The 22,575-nt window shown below is 43.7% G+C and overlaps 1 protein-coding gene across 1 annotated transcript in view; it reads left to right on the top strand.

The window, feature by feature from the left end:
• ksr2 (kinase suppressor of ras 2) overlaps positions 1 to 22,575 on the top strand; it is a 587,663-nt gene that overhangs the window by 193,674 nt on the left and 371,414 nt on the right. The window contains exon 4 of the mRNA XM_070887700.1: positions 7,009 to 7,513. Within this exon, the coding sequence (XP_070743801.1) occupies positions 7,009 to 7,513 (505 nt within the window). The remainder of the gene's footprint in view (positions 1 to 7,008; positions 7,514 to 22,575) is intronic.

Below are 22,575 nucleotides of genomic sequence, written 5' to 3'. Positions count from 1 at the left end.
AGTTCATGGGGTTGGGGGTAATATATTAGCATGGATAGAGGATTGGCTAACTAACAGAAAACAGAGAGTCGGGATAAATGCGTCATTTTCCGGTTGGCAAACAGTAACTAATGGGGTGTCGCAGGGATCGGTGCTGGGGCCTCAACTATTTACAATCTATATTAATTACTTGGATGAAGTTTGCTGATGAAACAAAGATGGGTGGGAAATCTGCAAAGGGATATAGGCAGGCTAAGTGAGTGGGCAAAAATTTGACAGATGGAGTTTAATGTGGGAAACTGTGAGGTTATCCACTTTAGCAGAAAACATAGAAAAGCAAATTATAATTTAAATGGAGAAAAATTGCAAAGTGCAGCAGTACAGAGGGACCTGGGGGTCCTTGTGCATGAAACAGAAAAAGTTAGTATGCAGGTACAGCAAACAAATGAAATGTTGGCCTTTATTGCAAGGGGGATGGAGTATAAAAGCAGCGAAGTCCTGCTGCAATTGTACAGGGTATTGGTGAGGCCACACCGAGAGGAATGTGTACAGTTTTGGTCTCCGTATTTAAGGAAGGATATACTTGCTTAGGCTGTTCAGAGAAGGTTCACTAGATTGATTCCAGAGATGAAGACGTTGATTTATAAAGATAGGTTGAGTAGGTTGGGTCTATACTCATTAGAGTTCGGAAGAATGAGAGATGATCTTATCGAAACATATAAGGTAATGAGGGGGCTCGACAAGGTGGATGCAGAGAGGATATTTTCACTCATAGGGGAAACTAAGACTAGGGAGCATAGTCTCAGAATAAGAGGCCGCCCATTTAAAACTGAGATGAAGAGAAATTTCATCTCTCAGAGGGTTGTAAATCTGTGGAATTCTCTGCCCCAGAGGCTGGGTCATTGAATATATTTAAGGCGGAGATAGACAGATTTTTGGGTGATAAGGGAATAAAGAGTTATGGGGAGCGGGCAGGGAAGTGGAGCTGAGTCCATGATCAGATCGATCATGATCTTATTAAATGGTGGAGCAGGCTCGAAGGACCAAATTACCTACTCCTGCTCCATTTCTTATGTTCTTATCTGTTGCACAAAGCCTTTGCAGGGCTGAAAAATAATTTATAAATCTAGTTCTTGCCGCCAAAACAATTTGGTTACCACATCCTACATTACAACAGTGACTACAATTCAAAAATACTTAACTGGTTGTAAAGCGCTAAGGGATGTCCTGAGGTCATGAAAGGCACTACTTAAATGCAAGTATTTTCTTTCTTTTCTTTAAGTGTTTGCATCTTTAATCTCATGCCCTGTCGCTTCATTATTCAGGCAAGCAAAAAGCCTGCTTGAGGAGTGAGCCTATTTTTATTAGAGGTATGCTATATGCAGAGGAATAGGAGTAATGAAATCTCTATTTAACTGGAAGCTAGTCTTTCTATATTGACCTGGGTAGACTTAAAGACCATTAATTTAGTAAACATTCAAGATGTGAATAGAAAAATGGATGGAATTGGAGAATGTGCTTCATAGAATCAAAGTGCACAGAAGAAGGCTAATCATCCCATCATGTCTGTGCCAGCTTTTTGTAAAAGTTATCCAGTTAATCCCACTCCCTTGCTCTTTTCCTATACCCTTGTAATTTTTTCCTTTGCAATTCCCTTTTGAATGCTACTATTGAATGTGCTTCTACCATCTTTTCAAGCAGTGCATTCAGATCACAACAAATCGCTGTGTGATAAAATGCTCTTCCCACCTTTGGTTCTTTTGCTAATTATCTTAAATTTGTGTCCTCTGGCTATCAGCTCTCATGCCGGTGAAACAGTTTCTCCTTATTTACACTATCAAAGCCACTCATAATTTTGAATACCTCTATTAAATTTCCTCTTGACCTTCTCTGCTATAAGGAAAACAATCCCAGCTTCTCTAGTCTTCCCACATAACTGAAGTCCCTCATCCCTGGTATCATTCTGTAAAATCTCCTCTGCATCCTCTCCAAGATCTTGACATTCTTCCTACAGTATGGTGCCCAGATTTGGACATGTGCTGGTCTAACTAGTGATTTATAAAGGCTTAGCATAACTTCCTTGCTTTTGTACAGAAAGTTTGCCAGTGCAGTTAAAAATTTAATTAACTTTAATGCAATCAGTAATTGCATATTCCACATGCATATGAAAACTATCTAATCATTGTTTCTTCATATTATTTCTTATCGTTAATACCTCCTCATCACTATGAATGGATTCCAGTCCCTTCCTGAGAAAGCACCCTACTTCCAGGGCTCTTATAACACTGTTAAGTTTCTGAGAGGTGAATGTGGATATTTGGTTAATGGTATCATGTTTTGTTTACAGTCTGGGGAAATATTTTCTTTTTGTTCAGTGTCTCCTGACAGGTTAGCTGAGATTGGAAACTCACCATATGGGAAAGCTGTGCTCAGATATCAATTTTTAATCACTGTGAAAAATACAGGGCTTTGGGTAGATCCTTTGGATATTTCATGATAATAACCAAAGGGAATTATCCAGAACACTGCTTACACTACCGTTTCTGTTGAGATTATTTGGATGTGATCAGTGTCAGAAAGTAATAGCCAAGCAATGAAACTGCTACATTTACAAATATACTGCGTGTGATCAGAACTACAGCAGTTGCTGGGAATAGAACTAAGGAGAGATGTGTTATTCGGTATTTTAATTCTGCTTAGTAAAGCTGCGTTCTGTTCCAATCTCTACAGACACCGTGGTTCCTGAAGTCTGACAGAAGGTTATGAAGCTAGGGATGGGTGGTGCAATGAATAAGAGCAGTTTTGAGTCTTGAGTTTGATTTCAGCCCAGATTGTTGGGCTTTGATGGTTGCAATGATTCCAAAGCAAATTCGTTTTGGCAGACTCAGTTCCGGATCTGAAAGGTCTACAGCACAAAACTGACCTATATTTGGGATTAATTGGCACTAAATTTGAGGTCGACTTTGGGCAGGCTACATGAATGGATGGCATAGGAAATGGAAGTGTCATACAAAAGCAGAGCTGCTTTTCTGAGTTTGAGTTTATAGTAGTAATATAGGGCCCAAGTTTCGGGCCGCGCCTAGAACGGCGCAGCATCGACCTGGATGCCTGTTTTTCGCGCCACAAGGTGCGCCTAAAAAAAACTTACAGATTCTCCGGCTCCCTGCTGGTCCTCTGGAGTCGGGCGCGGCGCAGCACGAGCTGTGGGGGGCGGAGCTAGGTCCCTGCGCTGAAAACAGTGCCGTGACCTCTGCACATGCGCGCTACAGTGGGCGCGCATGTGCAGTAGCTCCAGGCGTCCAAAACTGTGTGGGAGGGGCCCGAAGCACGCAGCCCCTAGCCCTGGCCGAATGGCCTCATTGGGACTGTGTGCATAAGGCTGCCTCCCACGCTCAGCTCCTGCTTCCTCCCGACCCGACTCGATTCCCACTTCCGCCCCCCCCCCCCGCCCCCGGACCGGACCCGACCCCGACCTGACACCCGGCCCCCGCCCCCGGACCCAACCCCCCGGACTGGACCCGACCCGCGCTCTCCCCCCCCAACCCCCACCCAACCTGACCTCCCTCTCCCTCCTCCCCCATCCGACCTGACCTCCCTCTCCCTCTCCCTCCCTCCCCCCCCCGACCCGAACCGACCTCCCTCCCACCATCTCCCCCGACCCGACCCGCACTCCCAACCCACCACCCCCCCCCACCTGGACCCGACCCGACCGACCCAAACTGACCTCCCTCCCCGCGCCCCCGACACGAACCGACCCGACCCGACCTGACCTGACCCGACCTCCCTCTGCCCCCCCGCTGACCCGAACCGAACCGACCCGACCCGCGTTCCCTCCCTACCCGAACCAACCCGACCTCCCTCCTCCCCCCCTCCGACCCCACCCGTGCCCCCAACTGCCCCCCCCCCCCCCCCCCGGACCGGACCCGACCTGACCCGCGATCCCGACCCCGACCCGCGCTCCTGACCCTGGACCCGACCTGACCCAACGCCACCTATCTGTAAATCTGGTGCTGGGACGGGCCCTGCCCGAAGTCTTGGGCCCGGCCGGGCCCGGCCCGTTCAGCCTCCCTCCCCCTTCTCCTTTCCCCCCACCCTTCGCCTTCCACCCCCGCCTTCTCCTTTCCCTCTCCCCCCTCTCCTTTCCCTCCCTCTTCCTTCCCCCCCTTCTCCTTCCCCCCTTCTCCTTTCCCCCCCTTCCCCCATCTCCTCCCCCCTTCTCCTTTCCCCTCTTCTCCTTTCCCCCCTTCTCCTTCCCCCCTTCTCCTTTCCCCCCTTCTCCTTTCCCCCCCTTCCCCCATCTCCTCCCCCCCTTCTCCTTTCCCCCCCTTCTCCTTCCCCCCTTCTCCTTTCCCCCCTTCTCCTTTCCCCCCCTTCCCCCTTCTCCTTCCCCCCTTCTCCTTTCCCCCCTTCTTTCCCCCTTCTCCTTTCCCCCTTCTCCTTTCCCCCGTCTCCTTTCCCCCCTTCTCCTTCCCCCCTTCTCCTTTCCCCGCTTTCTCCTTTACCCCCTTCTCCTTTCCCCCTCTTCTCCTTTCCTCCCCCTCTCCTTCCCCTTCCCCCCTCTCCTTCCCCTTCTCCCCCCTTCTCCTTCCCCTTCCCCCCCTTCTCTTTCCCCTTTTCCCCTCCCACCCCCTTCCCCTTCTCCTCTCCCCCCCTCTCCACCCTTCTCTTTCCCCTTCTCCTCTCCCCCCTTTCCTCTTCTCCTCCCCCCCTTTCCCCTTCTCCTCCCCACCTTCCCCTTCTCCTCCTCCCCCTTCCCCTTCTCCTCCTCCCCCCTTCCCCTTCTCCTCCTCTACCCCCCTTCCCCTTCTCCTCCTCCCCCATTCTCCTCCTCCCCGCTTCCCCTTCTCCCCTTCCCCTCCCCCCTTCCCCTTCTCCCCCCCTTCCCATCCCCTTCCCCTTCTCCACCCCCCCTTCCCCTTCTCTTCCCCTTCCCCTTCCCCATTCCCCCTTCCCCTTCTCCCATCCCCCCTTCCCCTTCTCCCCCATTCCTCCCCCTTCTGTTCCTCCCCCTCTGCCTCCCTCCCTCCCCTCCCCCTGCCCTCCCCCCCCTCCTCCCCCTCTCCTCGCTGTCAGAAACACAGACACTGACAGACAGAGAGTGAGAGACACAGACAGACAGAGAGATAGAGACACTGACAGAGACACACTTGGGGGGGGGGGGGGGGGAGGGGGCATCCCAGCACGCTGTTGGAGGGCTCCCGGTGCTGCAGTCGGTAAGTAGAAAATGTTTTATTTATTGATTTAAATTTTTTTTTATTTCTTATTAATTTTTTTTGATTGATTTATTGGTTGATTTATTGATGTTTTTATCATTTATGATTGATGATGGCTCTTTATTTGTAAAACTGAAGTGATTAATGTTTGTAAACTTCCCTTTAAAACTCCCCACCATTCCCTACGCCTGATTTGTAACCTACGCCTGATTTTCTGAAGTGTAGACAAGGTTTTTTCGAGCGTACAAAAATCTTCACTTACTCCATTCTGAGTTAGTTTGGAGTAAGTTTTCACTGCCAAAACTTTGAAAACAGACGTAAGTGGCCGGACACGCCCCCTTTTGAAAAAAAAATTCTGTTCCAAAGTGAAACTGTTCTAACTGACGAGAACTGGAGCAAATTAAATGCCGAGAATTTGAATTTCTAAGATACTCCGTTCTACACCAGTTGCTCCAAAAAATCAGGAGCAACTAAGGCCGAAACTTGGGCCCATAGTGCCTATCACATTAAAAGATCTCAACTGTTTCACATATGATTTATGTTTTGAAGTGCTGGGACTATTATGTCGGTAAACATTAAAAGCACATTGTTGGAGCAAGTAAATGGAGCTTTACTCTTTATCATATCGATACTGTACCTGACCCAGGTGTCTTTGACACGGAAGTCCCAACACAGAGATATCTCAAATTGATGGGAAAAAAAGATGTTGGTTAAACGAAATGTAGCAGCACAACTTCCTATTGTCTCACCTCTCCTATCAAAAAGTACACAACACTTTATCAAAATTAACAACCCAATTAGAATGAGCTTATAATGTCACTCAGTGTCTTTAATGGCAGGACATGAGTTGAGGGGACAGTTTATTTCAAGAAGAATAAGAAAGAGTTACTTTAGCAGCTTTCACAAGCACAAAGTGCTTTACAGACAATTAAGTACTTTTGAAATGTAAGAAGATAAGAATTAGGCGAAGGAATAGGCCATACGGCCCCTCAAGCCTACTCCAGCATCCAGTAAGATCCTGGCTGATCTTCGACCTCAACTCTACTTTCCCGCCCTATTCCCATATCTCTTGATTCCGTTAGACTCCAAAAATCTATCGATCTCAGCCTTGAATATACTCAAAGACTGAGCAGCCACAGCTCTCTAAGCAAAGAAATTCCTCCTCGTCTCAGCCTTAAAAGGCCGACCCCTTATCCTGAGACTGACCCCAGTTCTTGACTCTCCAGCCAGGGGAAACAATCTCTCAGCATCTACCCTGTCAATCCCCCTCAGAATCTTGTATGTTTCAATGAGATCACCTCTCATTCTTCGAAACTCCAGAAAGTTTAGGCCCAATCTACTCAATCTCGTAGGACAACCCTCTCATCCTAGGAATCAAGCTAGTGAACCTTTGTTGCACCACCTCTGAGGGAGGCATATCATTCCTTAAATAAGGAGACCAAAACTTTGCACAGTAAGACCAAAACTGTGCATAGTAAGACCACAACTGTGCATAGTAGACCAAAACACGGTGTAGTCATGAATACAGCTAAACTGGTCCCATACTGCTTCTAGGCACTTATGCAGTCTGAACCCAGAGTTAAGCTGCTAGCAAGAAATAAGCTGAATATTTGCCTAAATTGGCACCTCCATGCACTACTGATTCAACTGAAATAACACTAACGGCTACTTTTTTAGGAAAATGGTGTTATAGCCAAGGCAAATTGTGAGATAGTTGGCTGTCTGTCTATTAAGACTGCTAATTAATATATAATAATTTTCTAATTGTATTCATAGTTGGTGGATTTAATGAGTATCTCATGTTTTTGAAATGCAGGGAGTAGCCATTCCAGTCAGGACTGGGCTATCCAGTGGCCTACAACAGAAACTGGGAAAGAGAACACTCCTGTCAGCCAAGCAGAAGCTGTCCACTGGCCTGGATGCCATATCGCGCACAGTCCCAAATTCCCATCAAAGTTCATGCAGCAAGACTTCCATTCAGTGCCTGTGCTAGGACCCACTTGTACATACGCAGATAGACTGACCATTGGCGATCCGATTGGACTTTATCCTACATTAGAGACTGGACCAAGTTCCCTTCCACCATCTCCACGACAACGGCATCCTATTCATACTCCTCCTCGAACCCCTCCTATAGTGACGACAATGACACCTCCAGGAACACCACCGGTGAGGAGAAGGAACAAATTGAAACCACCTGGAACTCCTCCACCAACTTCTCGCAAATTGATTCACCTCATCCCTGGCTTCACTGCACTACACAGAAGTAAATCACACGAGTTCCAGCTAGGAAACCGGGTGGAAGAAACACAAACCCCAAAGTAAGTTAAACATTCTTAATGAATTACTATTTCTCTTAGAACTTTATGTCTTGATCACCGACTGTGTTATCTCAATGATGCCGTTTTAATACTAAAATATTTTAAGATTAAATTAATTTAATCTTAATCTCCCAATCTACGTAGACTTTGAAAATTATAACAAAGTAAAAATCAAGCTGAGCATGTGAAGATTCTCCTCATCTAAATAAGCTTTTGGCACACTGTTAATGTACAATTGCTAACAACTGTGTTTGTAAAATATTGGGCCACATTTTGCTGTAGCAGGGCATCTAATGTCATCTGCTGTTAATTGAAGACAAATGTAGGTCCCTTGCAATCGGATTCAGGTGAATTTATAATGGGGAACAAAGAAATGGCAGACCAATTGTACAAATACTTCGGTTCTGTCTTCACGAAGGAAGACACGAATAACCTTCCGAATGTACGAGGGGACAGTGGGTCTAGTGAGAAGGAGGAACTGAGGGATATCCTTATTAGGCAGGAAATTGTGTTCGGGGAATTGATGGGATTGAAGACTGATAAATCCCCGGGGCCTGATAGTCTGCATCCCAGAGTACTTAAGGAAGTGGCCCCAGAAATAGTGGATGCATTGGTGATCATTTTCCAACAGTCTATTGACTCTGGATCAGTTTCTATGGACTGGAGGGTAGCTAATGTAACACCACTTTTTAAAAAAGGAGGGAGAGAGAAAACGGGTAATTAGAGACTGGTTAGCCTGACATCAGTAGTGGGGAAAATGTTGGAATCAATCATTAAGGATGAAATAGCAGTGCATTTGGAAAGCAGTGACAGGATCGGACCAAGTCAGCATGGATTTATGAAAGGGAAATCATGCTTGACAAAACTTCTGGAATTTTTTGAGGATGTAACGAGCAGAGTGGACAAGGGAGAACCAGTGGATGTGGTGTATTTGGACTTTCAAAAGGCTTTTGACAAGGTCCCGCACAAGAGATTGGTGTGCAAAATCAAAGCGCATGGTATTGGGGGTAATGTACTGATGTGGATAGAGAACTGGTTGGCAAGTAAGAAGCAGAGAGTCGGGATAAACGGGTCCTTTTCAGAATGGCAGGCAGTGACTAGTGGAGTGCCGCAGGGCTCAGTGCTGGGACCCCAGCTCTTTACAATATACATTAATGATTTGGATGAAGGAATTGAGTGTAATATCTCCCAAGTTTGCAGATGACACTAAACTGGATGGCGGTGTGATCTGTGAGGGAGACACTAAGAGGCTGCAGGGTGACTTGTACAGATGGGCAAATGCATGGCAGATGCAGTATAATGTGGATAAGTGTGAGGTTATCCATTTTGGGGGCAAAAACACGAAGGCAGAATATTATCTGAATGGCGGCAGATTAGGAAAAGGGGAGGTGCAACGAGACCTGGGTGTCATGGTTCATCAGTCATTGAAGGTTGGCATGCAGGTACAACAGGCGGTGTAGAAGGCAAATGGTATGTTGGCCTTCATAGCTAGGGGATTTGAGTATAGGAGTAGGGAGGTCTTACTGCAGTTGTACAGGGCCTTAGTGAGGCCTCACCTGGAATATTGTGTTCAGTTTTGGTCTCCTAATCTGAGAAAGGACGTTCTTGCTATTGAGGGAGTGCAGCGAAGGTTCACCAGACTAATTCCAGGGATGGCTGGACTGTCATATGAAGAGAGACTGGATCAACTGGGCCTTTATTCACTGGAGTTTAGAAGGATGAGAGGGGATCTCATAGAAACGTATAAGATTCTGATGGGACTGGACCGGTTAGATGCGGGAAGAATGTTTCCGATGTTGGGGAGGTCCAGAACCAGGGGACATAGTCTTAGGATAAGGGGTAGGCCATTTAGGACTGAGATGAGGAGAAACTTCTTCACTCAGAGAGTTGTTAACCTGTGGAACTCCCTGCCGCAGAGAGTTGTTGATGCCAGTTCATTGGATATATTCAAGAGGGAGTTAGATATGGCTCTTACGGCTTAAGGGATCAAGGGGTATGGAGGGAATGATCAGTCATGATCTTATTGAATGGCGGTGCAGGCTCGAAGGGCCGAATGGCCTACTGTTGCACCTATTTTCTATGTTTCTATGTACTTGCCTTTTTAAATTTTTCGTGCGTCAAGTTGCTGAAAGTGCGAGCTGATAACGGTGCAGTGAGGGAATCATGGTATCTGGGACCTGATTGAGCACGACAGCACCTGTATATCTCCTTAGCAAATCAGATTGAAAGATTGTGAAATTAACAGCAAGGACTGAGAAGGAAGTGTAAGATAGAGTGGGTGAATTCAATATAAAATCGGCTACAGAAAGAGAAATAAAGTAAGAGAAAGAAAGATTGGATTAAAAAAGAGAGAAATAAAAAGACGGAAAGGAAGAGTAAAAAAAGTCAAATTTGACATTTAAAATCTCCAACAACAATTGAAACCTGAATGAATGAGACTCCATACTTGTAATAGTTATTTTTCTTAGTGCCGGAGAGGTTGATTGGTAGTAATTATCACTTATCATGTCATTGAAAGGGTACTTAGACTTGAAATGACTTGACTTAACTTTCTATGGCATGTTTAATTCATATCTACCACGCAAATGCAACAGGTTTGTGCCATTCAAAACATATCATTGGTGAGGCAGACAGTGAGGTGATGTTTTTGTGAATCTAATGGCAGAGCGGAGCAAACTAGTCATCAACTTGCGTTTAACCTCACATTTTCCCCTCGCCAGAAGTTGCTGTACCATCTGCGCATAAATAATGGCGAATCCCATTAGCCTCACCATTATTTTGACAGTATAGTGTCAGCTGTGGCTCAGTGGGTAGCACACTTTCCTCTGAGTCAGAAGTTTGTGGGTTCAAGACCCATTCCAGGGACTTAAGCACATAACTCTAGGTTGACCAGTGCAGTGCTGAGGGAGTGCTGCACTGTCAGAGGTGCCATATTTTGGATGAGACATTAAACCGAGGCCCCGTCTCCTCTCTCAGGTGGATGCAAAAGGTCCCATGACACTATTTCGAAGAGGAGCAGGGGATTTATCCCTGGTGTCCTGGCCAATATTTATCCCTCAATCAACATAACAAGAGGAGATTGTCTGTTCACCCCCCCCATCAAAACTCTCCTCTCTCCTCCCCCCGCCCCGATCAAAACTCTCCTCCTTCCACCCGCCACTCCCCCCCCCCCCCCCGATCAAAACGCAAAACTCTTCCCCCTCCCGATCAAAAGTTTCCCCGCACCAGCCTGTTTCTTGTAGCCCTCAGCGCGAGAAGGTAGCGGCCAGCCTGTGCGGCAGGCCACTCGGCCCAGGATAAGGGCGGGACGCGTTGGGTCCCACGCTGCAGGCCGCATCATCATAATCATGGGAGGAGCTACTGAGCATGCACGAAAGCTCAGCTGCGCATGCGGACAGCTGCCGGCACTCTTTTAGGTGCAGCGCCCTAGCTCCGTCCCCCCCAATGGACTCATCACGCCGCGCCAAGCCCCGGGAGAGTCGACAAAGGGGCCAGAATCCGGGGACATCTTTTTGGTGCCGTTTGGATTGTAAGAAGTCGGAGCATCTCACGTGAGTGCGCCGAAAAAACAGGTGGGCCAAATTTGGGCCCAATAAGTCTAGTGTTTCAACTGCGGAAAAGAAAAATCTTTCAGAATCTTTTGCAATTCAGTCTCAACAAAAATGGCATTCTGTAAATTCCTAACATTTCTTGTCACCAAGCAAGATTTGAGGAATGCTCAGAATTTTTAATTAAGAAAAATGTTTCATGTTAATAAACTGCAAAGCAATAATCATGTTACATTTTTGACATTGGTGCAGCAATGTTCCTGCAGTTCTTGTATTTCGGTAATTATTCTAATAATCTGGACTCTTGACTTGCAACATTTTTCTTTCATCATTCTTGCTGTTTTCATGCATCATCCCATATGTTGGAAATATTCGCAATTATTCTTCATTGCAGTCTGTGGTGATTGTAATGGCTCAGATTTGATAGCTATAGACATGTTGCATCCAGGATATCTGAGCATAAATGAAAGTGACATGTTGATCTTCAGGGACTGAAAGTGCCATATTACTGTGGGGAATTGCCACTTTAGAGAGAAACAGTGCCTAAGGAGAGGAAGTCACTTGGAAAGTTAAGTTAAAGCAGTTCTGAATGAGAGTAAAGTTAAAAGTACAGAAGAGTTTGTAAAATAGTCAGTAAAATGGATGAAGTAAGAAAAATGAAATAAATGAAACAGATATAGGAGAAAATTGAATAAAGTAGAACGTATCAGACACAATGATAAAGAGATAGTAAGAGCTACAAATGGATGCATTCTCCCTCATTGAAGCAAAGCATAGCTCTCGCCATAACCAATGGGTTAAAAACCAATTAGACATATTCCAATTTAAAAGAATTGGAAATTTTTAATCTCCACTTGGAACTGAGAGAATACTAGGTAGCCTGGGTTCATTCTTGGAAGCTCATTCAGCATAGCCTCACCCCTCATATGCTTTCCTCACACTTATCCCAACACCAAGCCATTTCCCAGCAAGAAAAGCAGATGAGCAAGGTAGGAGAAATGAGCGAGCGCCAAATTTGCACTGTCTAATGGATAGGGTGAGCTTTATTGGGCCTGATTGTCTTTTCTCAGCCTTGATTGTAATTATACACCCATAAATAGGCAGGATGGTGACCTCAACCAACAGGACTCACTACCGGTCGGTGGAAGCGGTGAATGAATAAGTGGCTAATGTTGGAGGAGCGCAGAGTTCTCGGAGGATTATAATGCTGATGAAGGCTGCAGAGATAGGGAGGGGAGAGGCCATAGAACGATTTGAACAGAAGGATGGGAATTTTAAAATCGAGCCGTTGGTGGACCGGGAGCCAATGTAGGTCAGCGAGCACAGGGGTGATTGGTGAACTACATTAAATGAAACTAAAAACTTGTAAGTCAAGATAGGGAAAGAAATAAAGGATAAATGATGTTTAAAAAAAAGTAGAGGTATTCCAATAAAAAGGGAGCACTGTGTCTTAAAAATATCCCTTAAAACCTTTGCGCAGTTTTGAGTTTGGACAATAAACCTTGATTTTTAAATAGAGGGGGTGATTTTCCGATTCTACACTCCCAATGGAGACCCTCACCCACTGAGAGTGGGTGTTGGAAATTATGATGTGCCTTGTGCAGGGTTATGCTCTGTTAGAGGTTGTAATAAATAAAATACAGATTGGAGTATTACCATTAAAGTGGTAATTTTTACTTGTTTTTATATTTGGAGACAAAAATCTTTACATAATAAATGTTTAACTTATGTGGGGTTGTGACTCACTGAGGCCTTTATAGGATCACAAAGTGCATACTTGAGTATTTTCAATTCAGAATAGTAGACTTAAGTTGCACAGCATGAAATTGTCACAGTTTGTGAGTTGCTCCATAAGGAAGAGTGCTTCTAGCCACCTTGTGTTATTAGTAAGAGAAGACTGGTATTATTGCAAAATGATACAATTGGGAATGTTGAGTATGATATAAATTAGAATGAGGAAAGAGTGGTCACTTGAAGCTGAATATAGAAAATACAAAATGTGAACTAATTCATCAAGAGCACGTAGAATCTGCTGTCTCTTCGTGCACGAGTTCCTAAGTAGTCATCATTAGCTTTAATCAGTGCATAAGAGTTAGGTATTCTTACTGCATTATTGCATTTTATCTATAGATCTTCTTAACGATTGGTGCAACTGGCTGAAGGTGAAGGGCAACAAATGATTAGCTACTAATCAGAAATTACATTTTTCTACTTGTTACGTCTCTATGATATTATTGGCCTAGAAATCCCGGTCGAGGTCTTCCCGCGGGCGAACGACTGCAAAAGGGAAAAAAGATGCGCACTTACCTGTTCCTGCTGCGCCCACGAGAAATCCTAGTTCTGAGGCCTTCACTCACTGCGCGTTGGGATGTCCGTACACTAGAGTTGGAGTCACATGGCTCTGGGCAGCCACTCAAGTACAGTATTTTCTCACTCATAATAATGGGAACTCCGTAAGTTGGAGTTCCCATTATTATGATTGAGAAATAGCCCCCAAACACCAAAACACTAATAAAAAATAGGAAAAATGCACTACATATTTAAGATTAATTTAAATTAAAGTTATTAATGTCTTATAAAAAATATATATTTTCCTGATTTTTTAAAAAAGTTTTTTAAAATTATGGTTTAAAATAAACTTACCATAGTGGGCAGAGTTTTTAACAATAAAACGTGTTTTTTAAATTTAATTTTATTATGTTTATGTATGTTTTAAAATTTCTACACCTGTAAAAGTAGGCTATGCGCCTGCTTTTATCAGGTGCAAGAGTTTTCAGGACATCCGCTGGGCAAGATATGGATAAATACCGCAATCTTGCCCATGCGAATGTTCTGGCTGCCGAGATGTGGAGGATCTGTCAAGCTAGAGCTTGACAGAACAGAAACGACGGTTTTCAGTGCCTCCCCGGGTCCATACCGTCCGTACACGCTCCAAATGGACCCGGGGAGGCCGGGATTTCTAGGCCATTGTATCAATAATTCAGAAAAATATGAGTTCTGCAAAGAAAGGGGTCAATTTTAACTTTTATCAGAGCTAAGGCACCGTAATGATCTCAAATTGGGGTTGGTAGCCTTACCAGTCCGTTAACCCCGGCGATACCATTTTGAATGGACTTACCGCTGGGTGCCTAAAGTGACTTCCTGTTTCATAAGAACATAAGAATGTAAGAATTAGGAACAGGAGTAGGCCATCTAGCCCCTCGAGCTTGCTCCGCCATTCAATAAGATCATGGCTGATCTGGTCGTGGACTCAGCTCCACTTACCCGCCCTCTCCCCGTAACCCTTAATTCCCTTATTGGTTAAAAATCTATCTATCTTTGACTTGAAAACATTCAATGAGCTAGCCTCAACTGCTTCCACAGATTCACAACCCTCTGGGAGAAGAAATTCTTTCTCAACTCGGTTTTAAATTGGCTCCCCCGTATTTTGAGGCTGTACCCCCTAGTTCTAGTCTCCCCTACCAGTGGAAACAACCTCTCTGCCTCTATCTTGTCTATTCCTTTCATGATTTTAAATGTTTCTATAAGATCATCCCTCATCCTTCTGAACTCCAACGAGTAAAGACCCAGTCTACTCAATCTATCATCATAAGGTAACCCCCTCATTTCTGGAATCAGCCTAGTGAATCGTCTCTGTACCCCTTCCAAAGCTAGTATATCCTTCCTTAAGTAAGGTGACCAAAACTGCACGCAGTACTCCAGGTGCGGCCTTACCAATACCTTATACAGTTGCAGCAAGACCTCCCTGCTTTTGTACTCCATCCCTCTCGCAATGAAGGCCAACATTCCATTCGCCTTCCTGATTACCTGCTGCACCTGCAAACTAACCTTTTGGGATTCATGCACAAGGACCCCCAGGTCCCTCTGCACCACAGCATGTTGTAATTTCTCCCCATTCAAATAATATTCCCTTTTACTGTTTTTTTCCCCAAGGTGGATGACCTCACATTTTACGACATTGTATTCCATCTGCCAAACCTTAGCCCATTCGCTTAACCTATCTAAATCTCCTTGCAGCCTCTCTGAGTCCTCTACACAACCCGCTTTCCCACTAATCTTAGTGTCATCTGCAAATTTTGTTGCACTACACTCTGTCCCCTCTTCTAGGCCATCGATGTATATTGTAAACAGTTGTGGTCCCAGCACTGATCCCTGTGGCACACCACTAACCACTGATTTCCAACCCGAAAAGGACCCATTTATCCCGACTCTATGCTTTCTGTTTGCCAGCCAATTCTCTATCCATGCTAATACATTTCCTCTGACTCCGCGTACCTTTATCTTCTGCAGTAACCTTTTGTGTGGCACCTTATCGAATGCCTTTTGGAAATCTAAATACACCACATCCATCGGTACACCTCTATCCACCATGCTCGTTATATCCTCAAAGAATTCCAGTAAGTTAGTTAAACATGATTTCCCTTTCATGAATCCATGCTGCGTCTGCTTGATTGCACTATTCCTATCTAGGTGTCCTGCTATTTCTTCCTTAATGATAGTTTCAAGCATTTTCCCCACTACAGATGTTAAACTAACCGGCCTATAGTTACCTGCCTTTTGCCTGCTCCCTTTTTTAAACAGAGGCGTTACATTAGCTGCTTTCCAATCCGCTGGTACCTCCCCAGAGTTCAGAGAATTTTGGTAGATTATAACGAATGCATCTGCTATAACTTCCGCTATCTCTTTTAATACCCTGGGATGCATTTCATCAGGACCAGGGGACTTGTCTACCTTCAGTCCCATTAGCCTGTCCAGCACTACTCCCCTAGTGATAGTGATTGTCTCAAGTTCCTCCCTTCCCACATTCCTGTGGCCTGCAAATTTTGGCATGGTTTTTATGTCTTCCACTGTGAAGACGGAAGCAAAATAATTGTTTAAGGTCTCAGCCATTTCCACATTTCCCATTATTAAATCCCCCTTTTCATCTTCTAAGGGACCAACATTTACTTTAGTCACTCTTTTCCGTTTTATATATCTGTAAAAGCTTTTACTATCTGTTTTTATGTTTTGCGCAAGTTTACCTTCGTAATCTTTATTGCTTTTTTAGTCATTCTTTGCTGTTGCTTAAAATTTTCCCAATCCTCTAATTTCCCACTAACCTTGGCCACCTTATATGCATTAGTCTTTGATTTGATACTTTCCTTTATTTCCTTGGTTATCCACAGCTGGTTATCCCTTCTCTTGCCGCCCTTTTTCACTGGAATATATTTTTGTTGCGCACTATGAAAGAGCTCCTTAAAAGTCCTCCACTGTTCCTCAATTGTGCCACCGTTTAGTCCTTGTTTCCAGTCTACTTTAGCCAACTCTGCCCTCATCCCACTGTAGTCCCCTTTGTTTAAGCATAGTACGCTCGTTTCTGACACAACTTCCTCATCCTCAATCTGTATTATAAATTCAACCATATTGTGATCACTCATTCCGAGAGGATCTTTTACGAGGAGATCGTTTATTTTTCCTGTCTCATTACACAGGACCAGATCTAAGATGGCTTGCTCCCTTGTAGGTTCTGTTACATACTGTTCTAAGAAACAATCCCGCATGCATTCTATGAATTCCTCCTCCAGGCTACCCCGTGCGATTTGATTTGACCAATCGATATGTAGGTTAAAATCCCCCATGACTACTGCCGTTCCTTTTCCACATGCCTCCATTATTCCCTTGATTATTGCCCGCCCCACCGTGAAGTTATTATTTGGGGGCCTATAAACTATGCCGACCAGTGACTTTTTCCCCTTACTGTCTCTAATCTCCACCCACAATGATTCAACATTTTGTTCATTCGAGCCAATATCATCCCTCACAACTGCCCTGATATCATCTTTTATTAGCAGAGCTACCCCACCTCCTTTCCCTTCTTGCCTATCTTTCTGAATCGTCAGATATCCTTGTATGTTTAATTCCTAGTCTTGGCCACCCTGCAACCATGTTTCTGTAATGGCCACCAAATCATACCCATTTGTAATGATTTGTGCCGTCAACTCATTTACTTTATTTCGAATGCTGCGTGCATTTAGGTAGAGTGTTTTAATCCTAGTTTTTAAACCATGATTTTTAGTTTTGACCCCTCCTGCAGCCCTTTTATATTCAGTGGCCCTTTTTGTTTCTTGCCTTTGGTTTCTCTGCCCTCCACTTTTACTCATCTCTTTTCTGTCTTTTGTTTTTGTCTCCTTTTTGTTTCCCTCTGTCTCCCTGTATTGGTTCCCATCCCCCTGCCATATTAGTTTAACTCCTCCCCAACAGCACTAGCAAACACTCCCCCTTGGACATTGGTTCCAGTCCTGCCCAAGTGCAGACCGTCCAGTTTGTTTCAGGCAGTAGACTCTATTTTGATCTGCAAGTCGAGGTTCTGGCACCACGACTGCCATTTTAGATTGGAAATGGGCGATGCTCTGATAATTTCCACCGGTGATAGAGGAGATGAGGCGCTGCCAAGTTAAGTTTGATATTTTTGTGGTGCCAGGAGAATCAGGAGTGCTCCTCTAGACTCCCAATAAATAATCTGGGCTGCTCCCCATCCCCGAGCACTTACCTTTTCACCGGATCGATACTGCCAGACTTCAATCCGGCCAACTGCATTGGGGCGCCCGTTCGACACCCGTGGCACAAAATTACTGCCACTTCTTTGCTTCAACTGTGAGCAATCTGCACTTTGCCAGTCCACCACCAAAAGCTCAAAATCAACCCTAAAGGATTACAATAGCTAAAAGAGGAAGTTGTGCTTGCATCCCTGAGTCTTATTGGAAGCAGATAAAGTATCCTTCAAAATTACAGAGTCTTGGCATGTTGGAAGTTAGAATTTTGAGCTTGTTTTGTTTACACAGTATCGTAAAGTATCAAATTTAATTATTCCTTTAAATGCATTTTTACCCCTTCATATAGCTTTCTCTTTTTTAAAAGTTAGCCTCCTTCATCACTTGCATTGACAGCAATTCATGTTTGAGTTATTAAATCTTAATATGCTAAAATGCGTTCAAAATGTTCAACCTTAGTTACAATTAAAAAAGTCTGTACAGCAAAAGTTGGCGGAGTTACACATATGTTAGTAATGGCCTCAAATCACAGCTCTAAGCTAACAGTTAACACCCTGTAACACAAAAGTATGCTATTAGTATCATCATATCAGGCGTGCCATTTACTGTCATCAGATATAAAGATCAATAAATCTGTTCAGATTTAGTCTGAAAATAAGAAGAAACAAAATTATGACCCAATCAAATAAATGTATGAACCATAAGAATGTAATTTAACCTAAGTTTACCATCAGTATGATCAGTTACCACATTCCTGGGTCATTAAGAATATTACGTCCACCTATATAATGAATTGTTTTTTAGCATTGCGTTTTGCTTCAACTTGGGATAATCTCTTTGATTTCCTTAAGCATATGTTTGTCACTTTAAACAACTACTGTTACTCTGTTATTAGCTGTTAATTCAGTCTGAAAAGATTTCTCTCATGAATGTCACTGGTAAAAATTGAATACTCCTTTCTTCTCAGATGTGCTATTCTCTTTAAATCAAGGGTGATTGAAATGACAAACAGGTGTTTCGCCTTCCAGATTTACTCATAGCTTGCCACCTTATCGGGTTTGCACATTTCGTGCAGAAGTGCAGGAGAATGAATTAAATATTGAGAGCTCATTGCCCAAGGAATGCCATAGGATTCCAATCTTCATTTTCTTCTGCACAGAATTACTTTTCATGGTATCTGTGCCTGAGAGGTTGTGTGTGTTCTTATTTGTGTTATACTGAGACATGAGATGGGTGATTAGACCTTCCATTAGCGAAAGAGCTTCTGCGTCGAGAAACTCAGACATCAGTGATGAACACTCACTCCCAAGAGTGCAATCATTTTTCAGGGGAAAAATTGTAAACAGCACATATGCCTAAGGCATCAAACAGGGTGTATGAAATTTATTCATGCCAGAAAATACAGAAGACCAAAGTCCTAGCACTACTAAGAGGGAGCAGAAAGGTTAATTTACAGCAAGGTCTCCTAATCATCGTAGGATGGCTGTTTAGTTACATGTGCCTTCATACCCAATTAGTGTTCAGAGGTTTGACAATACAAAGCCTCAGCTACTTGTTTGCACCATAATATAGTTCGACATGTCGTTTTCTGTGTTTAAAGGGCATAAGGTAACAGCAAATCAGAAACTGAACAGAATGTATCCATAATTGTTTTTTTGGCATGACAGGCACAAAATAATTGATTATAAAGAGCAAACAATTGGGAAGAAATAATGCGTTTACCCACTTAGCTTGACTCTGAATATTGAACAGTTTTTCTTCCTGTGCAGTGAAAATATTCTAGTAAACTTGAAAACAAGACTCATTGCACCACAAGTAACTGTGCCTCATTCTTTCTATCATCTCAAAACAGTCAAATTTCTCACCCTCCTCAGTCATGTCGTTCTCCAGCAATCTACAGGCATTTGAAACCAAAGTTCAACATCACATGAGCAATACTTCAGGAATATCTTTTCCTCCTTTATTGATATATATATATATATATATATATATATAAATAGAACTTCCAGCTTTCCTTTTTAAATAGTGAGGCCTTGAATCACTGGCCGGAATTTTAATTTGGGAGCAGGTAGGGTAGCTGAAAAGTGGTTGGGAAACCCGGGAGAATGACTTTCCCTCAGGCCCTGCTGAATTTAACGGCAAGGCCTGATTGGCATTTTGATTCTCTGTTTCCTGCTTGCAGCCAGCCTGATGGCAATGCTGGCTGGCTGTCGCATAGGTAGACCTGAAGCACTAGGCTGCGGTGAGGAGGGAGGGAGAGAGCGGAAGGCTGGGGATCATTGGAGGGAGATCGGGGGCTGGATCGTTGGAGGCGAGGTTAAGGGCTGCAGTTCGTTGGAGGAGGGATTGGAGGCCGGGGATGGGGGTTGAAAGGCCAGATGGGGAATTAGATATCAGAGGCCTCGTGGGGGGGAGGGGGGGGAGATCAGAAGGGTCGGTGGGGTGTCTGATCACGGGGGGCTGGCGAGGCAGGAATGCTGGATCCAGCAGAGAAGTCCCTTTCTTTAGCTGGCGGGTTCCCCGAGGCCTGGGAAACCTGGCCAACCAGAGTTAAATTTAAAATGGTCCTGTCAAATGAGGCATGGAGTCTCCTGTAATACTGGAAGTGGGTGGGTTGGGGTCAAGATTCAGATTTTTAAATCTTTAATTTCCCACCCAACCCCAATCCACCTGTTTTTTGGGATTAAAATTCCCCCCCACTAGTCACTGGTAACAGCTTTAATACCTTTTCTACATCATTTACTTTCAGTGAATAGTTCAATTCAAAGAAATAAAGTTAGCCCCAGGTCTAACTTAACTCACCCAGCAGGAATGGGTTGAGTTCAAGTCAGACATATGCTTTATACCCTCTCCTATTTTAATCAACATTTAAGTCAATGGAGAGTAAAATCGGGTGGGCTGTAAAATGTATGCAAATCCAGAATCTGCCTCATGCCCACCTGGTGGCTTAGGTTAAAATTGGGCCTAAAGTTCAAATTTTAAATAGTTGAAATTTAAGAGGCTAAAAATAATCTTTCCAACTTTCTATGCAATTTTATAAAGCTAATGTACACATTTTATTCCTTGATATTGTTAGTGGTGCAAGAATTGAAACAGGTTCAAAAATAAAGGCCCTGAACTTCTTGAACCGTAGTTACGCAGAAATGACATCAAAATTCATAGTGGCTTCTGTGCTAATCTTACTAACGGGAACTTGCACCCAAATTTCTTGTGCAGCACATTTACCCACGCTGGAATGTAAGAACAGGTGTAAAACATGTGAAATTGCAGCATCTCCAGTGGGGGTAATAGAGAATGGACTGCTGTCTTCTGCGAAGGAGCCTCACTCTCAGAGCCTTTGCCTCTGCCGTTCCTCTTCCTCTTTCTATATTTTGCAGAACAGAGGTTTGCCCATTGGGCAAGCCACTCTACCTCTTTAGTCCTTCTGAATGTGTAGGGGCGGGATAGGGAGGGAGTCTGAAAATCTTCAGGTCCTCTGAGACTGACAGAACTTCGGTTCAGTATAGTACTGGTCACATTTTTTTTGTTGAAAAATGGTGTAGAAAATCGCTATCAAACTCCAGAAATCTTAATTATGCCAATATTAAGTGACTTTGAGCTATGCTCCGCCTACACTTTTGGGCGTAAATCTGTGTCAGCGCATTATTCGCATAAATCCAAGGACCTCGCGTGAGCTGATCTTTTACATGGGGGCGGAGCTATGTAAATAAGCGGCAGAGGGTTCTGGCAGATGTAACTCGGAAGCGGTGCTAATGAACAAGGGAATTCTTGCAAAGCAGCGTTTCAGCGTAAAATCAATATAAAATCAAATACACGCAAATTTCCTCATAAAATAACAGCACATCGATGCTCTTATGTCGCAGTTACGCCAAACCTTTCAAGAAATTCTGATATAATTTGCTTAGCAACATGTAGCCAACTATGCCATTATTTGCTGAGTAACACAGAGTAACCTGGTATATAATATCATTCAATAGCAAGAGAGATCTGGATTCTTATCACATTGGTTTAGACTTCACTGTAAACTGGTGTTGGACTCGCTTGTTGGTTTGCACAGGTGTTAATGCAGCTTTATTTTTAGCATACTTTTCCCTCCCCTTTTTATAGAAGAAAATAATAGACTATGATAATAATAACTGTTGGTTCTTAATCCTCCAATAGAAAACTTCTGGGAATGAAAACCCCCCAGGGAAACCAGTTTTAGGACAGTAAAAGTAGCCATTTTTGTTGTTGAAAATGTCAAAGACAAAGTAAAGCAAAAGGGAATTGAATATATATTTGAAAAGTAAACATTTGCAGGACTATGGGGAAAGAGCAGGGGGAGTAGGACTAATTGGATAGCTCTTTCAAAGAGCTGGCACAGGCATGATGAGCCGAATGGCATCCTTCTGTGCTGTAAGATTCTATGAACTATTCAATGTTTTCAGGGGTAAATTTTCTGTTAAAACAGATTACTATATGGAAGGACTTGTTTACAGCATATTATATGTATGGCAAACAAAATTTGAAACAATACCAAATTTTTACAGTGGAATACTTGTATTTTGTGATGTATACTGAATGGTAACAGCTTTATTTCATTTTTAGAGAGATGCGTTTAGAATAAATATTCAGCTTGCTACCTTTTATCACTTTGTAGCTGTGACAAGCACCAGCAGCAGTGACAAATAACAACGTTGGGTGGTAGGAGTTCACGTCTCTAGCACATAAATTGTCCTGTATGTTGGTAGACTACAAAGAGAAAGAAAACGAGCACATGTGGTCTGGAAATCTACCTTCTTGTACTAAAGACTCCCTTTAATGTACACTCAAATAATTTACTGTCATCTAAAATTCATACTCCACAGTCAACAAAGAACTGATGATGTGCCCATTGATAAATTGTGTGAACTTATGGTCCTAATGTTAAATAAACTTCTGATTGCTGTTGTAACAACCTGTCCCCTTACAGGCAGCTTTCTCGGGTTTTTGACCCACATGATTG

Source organism: Pristiophorus japonicus, chromosome 8 (genome assembly GCF_044704955.1).
Source record: "Pristiophorus japonicus isolate sPriJap1 chromosome 8, sPriJap1.hap1, whole genome shotgun sequence".
In the NCBI taxonomy this organism is placed as follows: domain Eukaryota; kingdom Metazoa; phylum Chordata; class Chondrichthyes; family Pristiophoridae; genus Pristiophorus; species Pristiophorus japonicus.
Note: the sequence above shows the minus strand (reverse complement) of the source record. Positions and strands in the feature narration are given on the sequence as shown.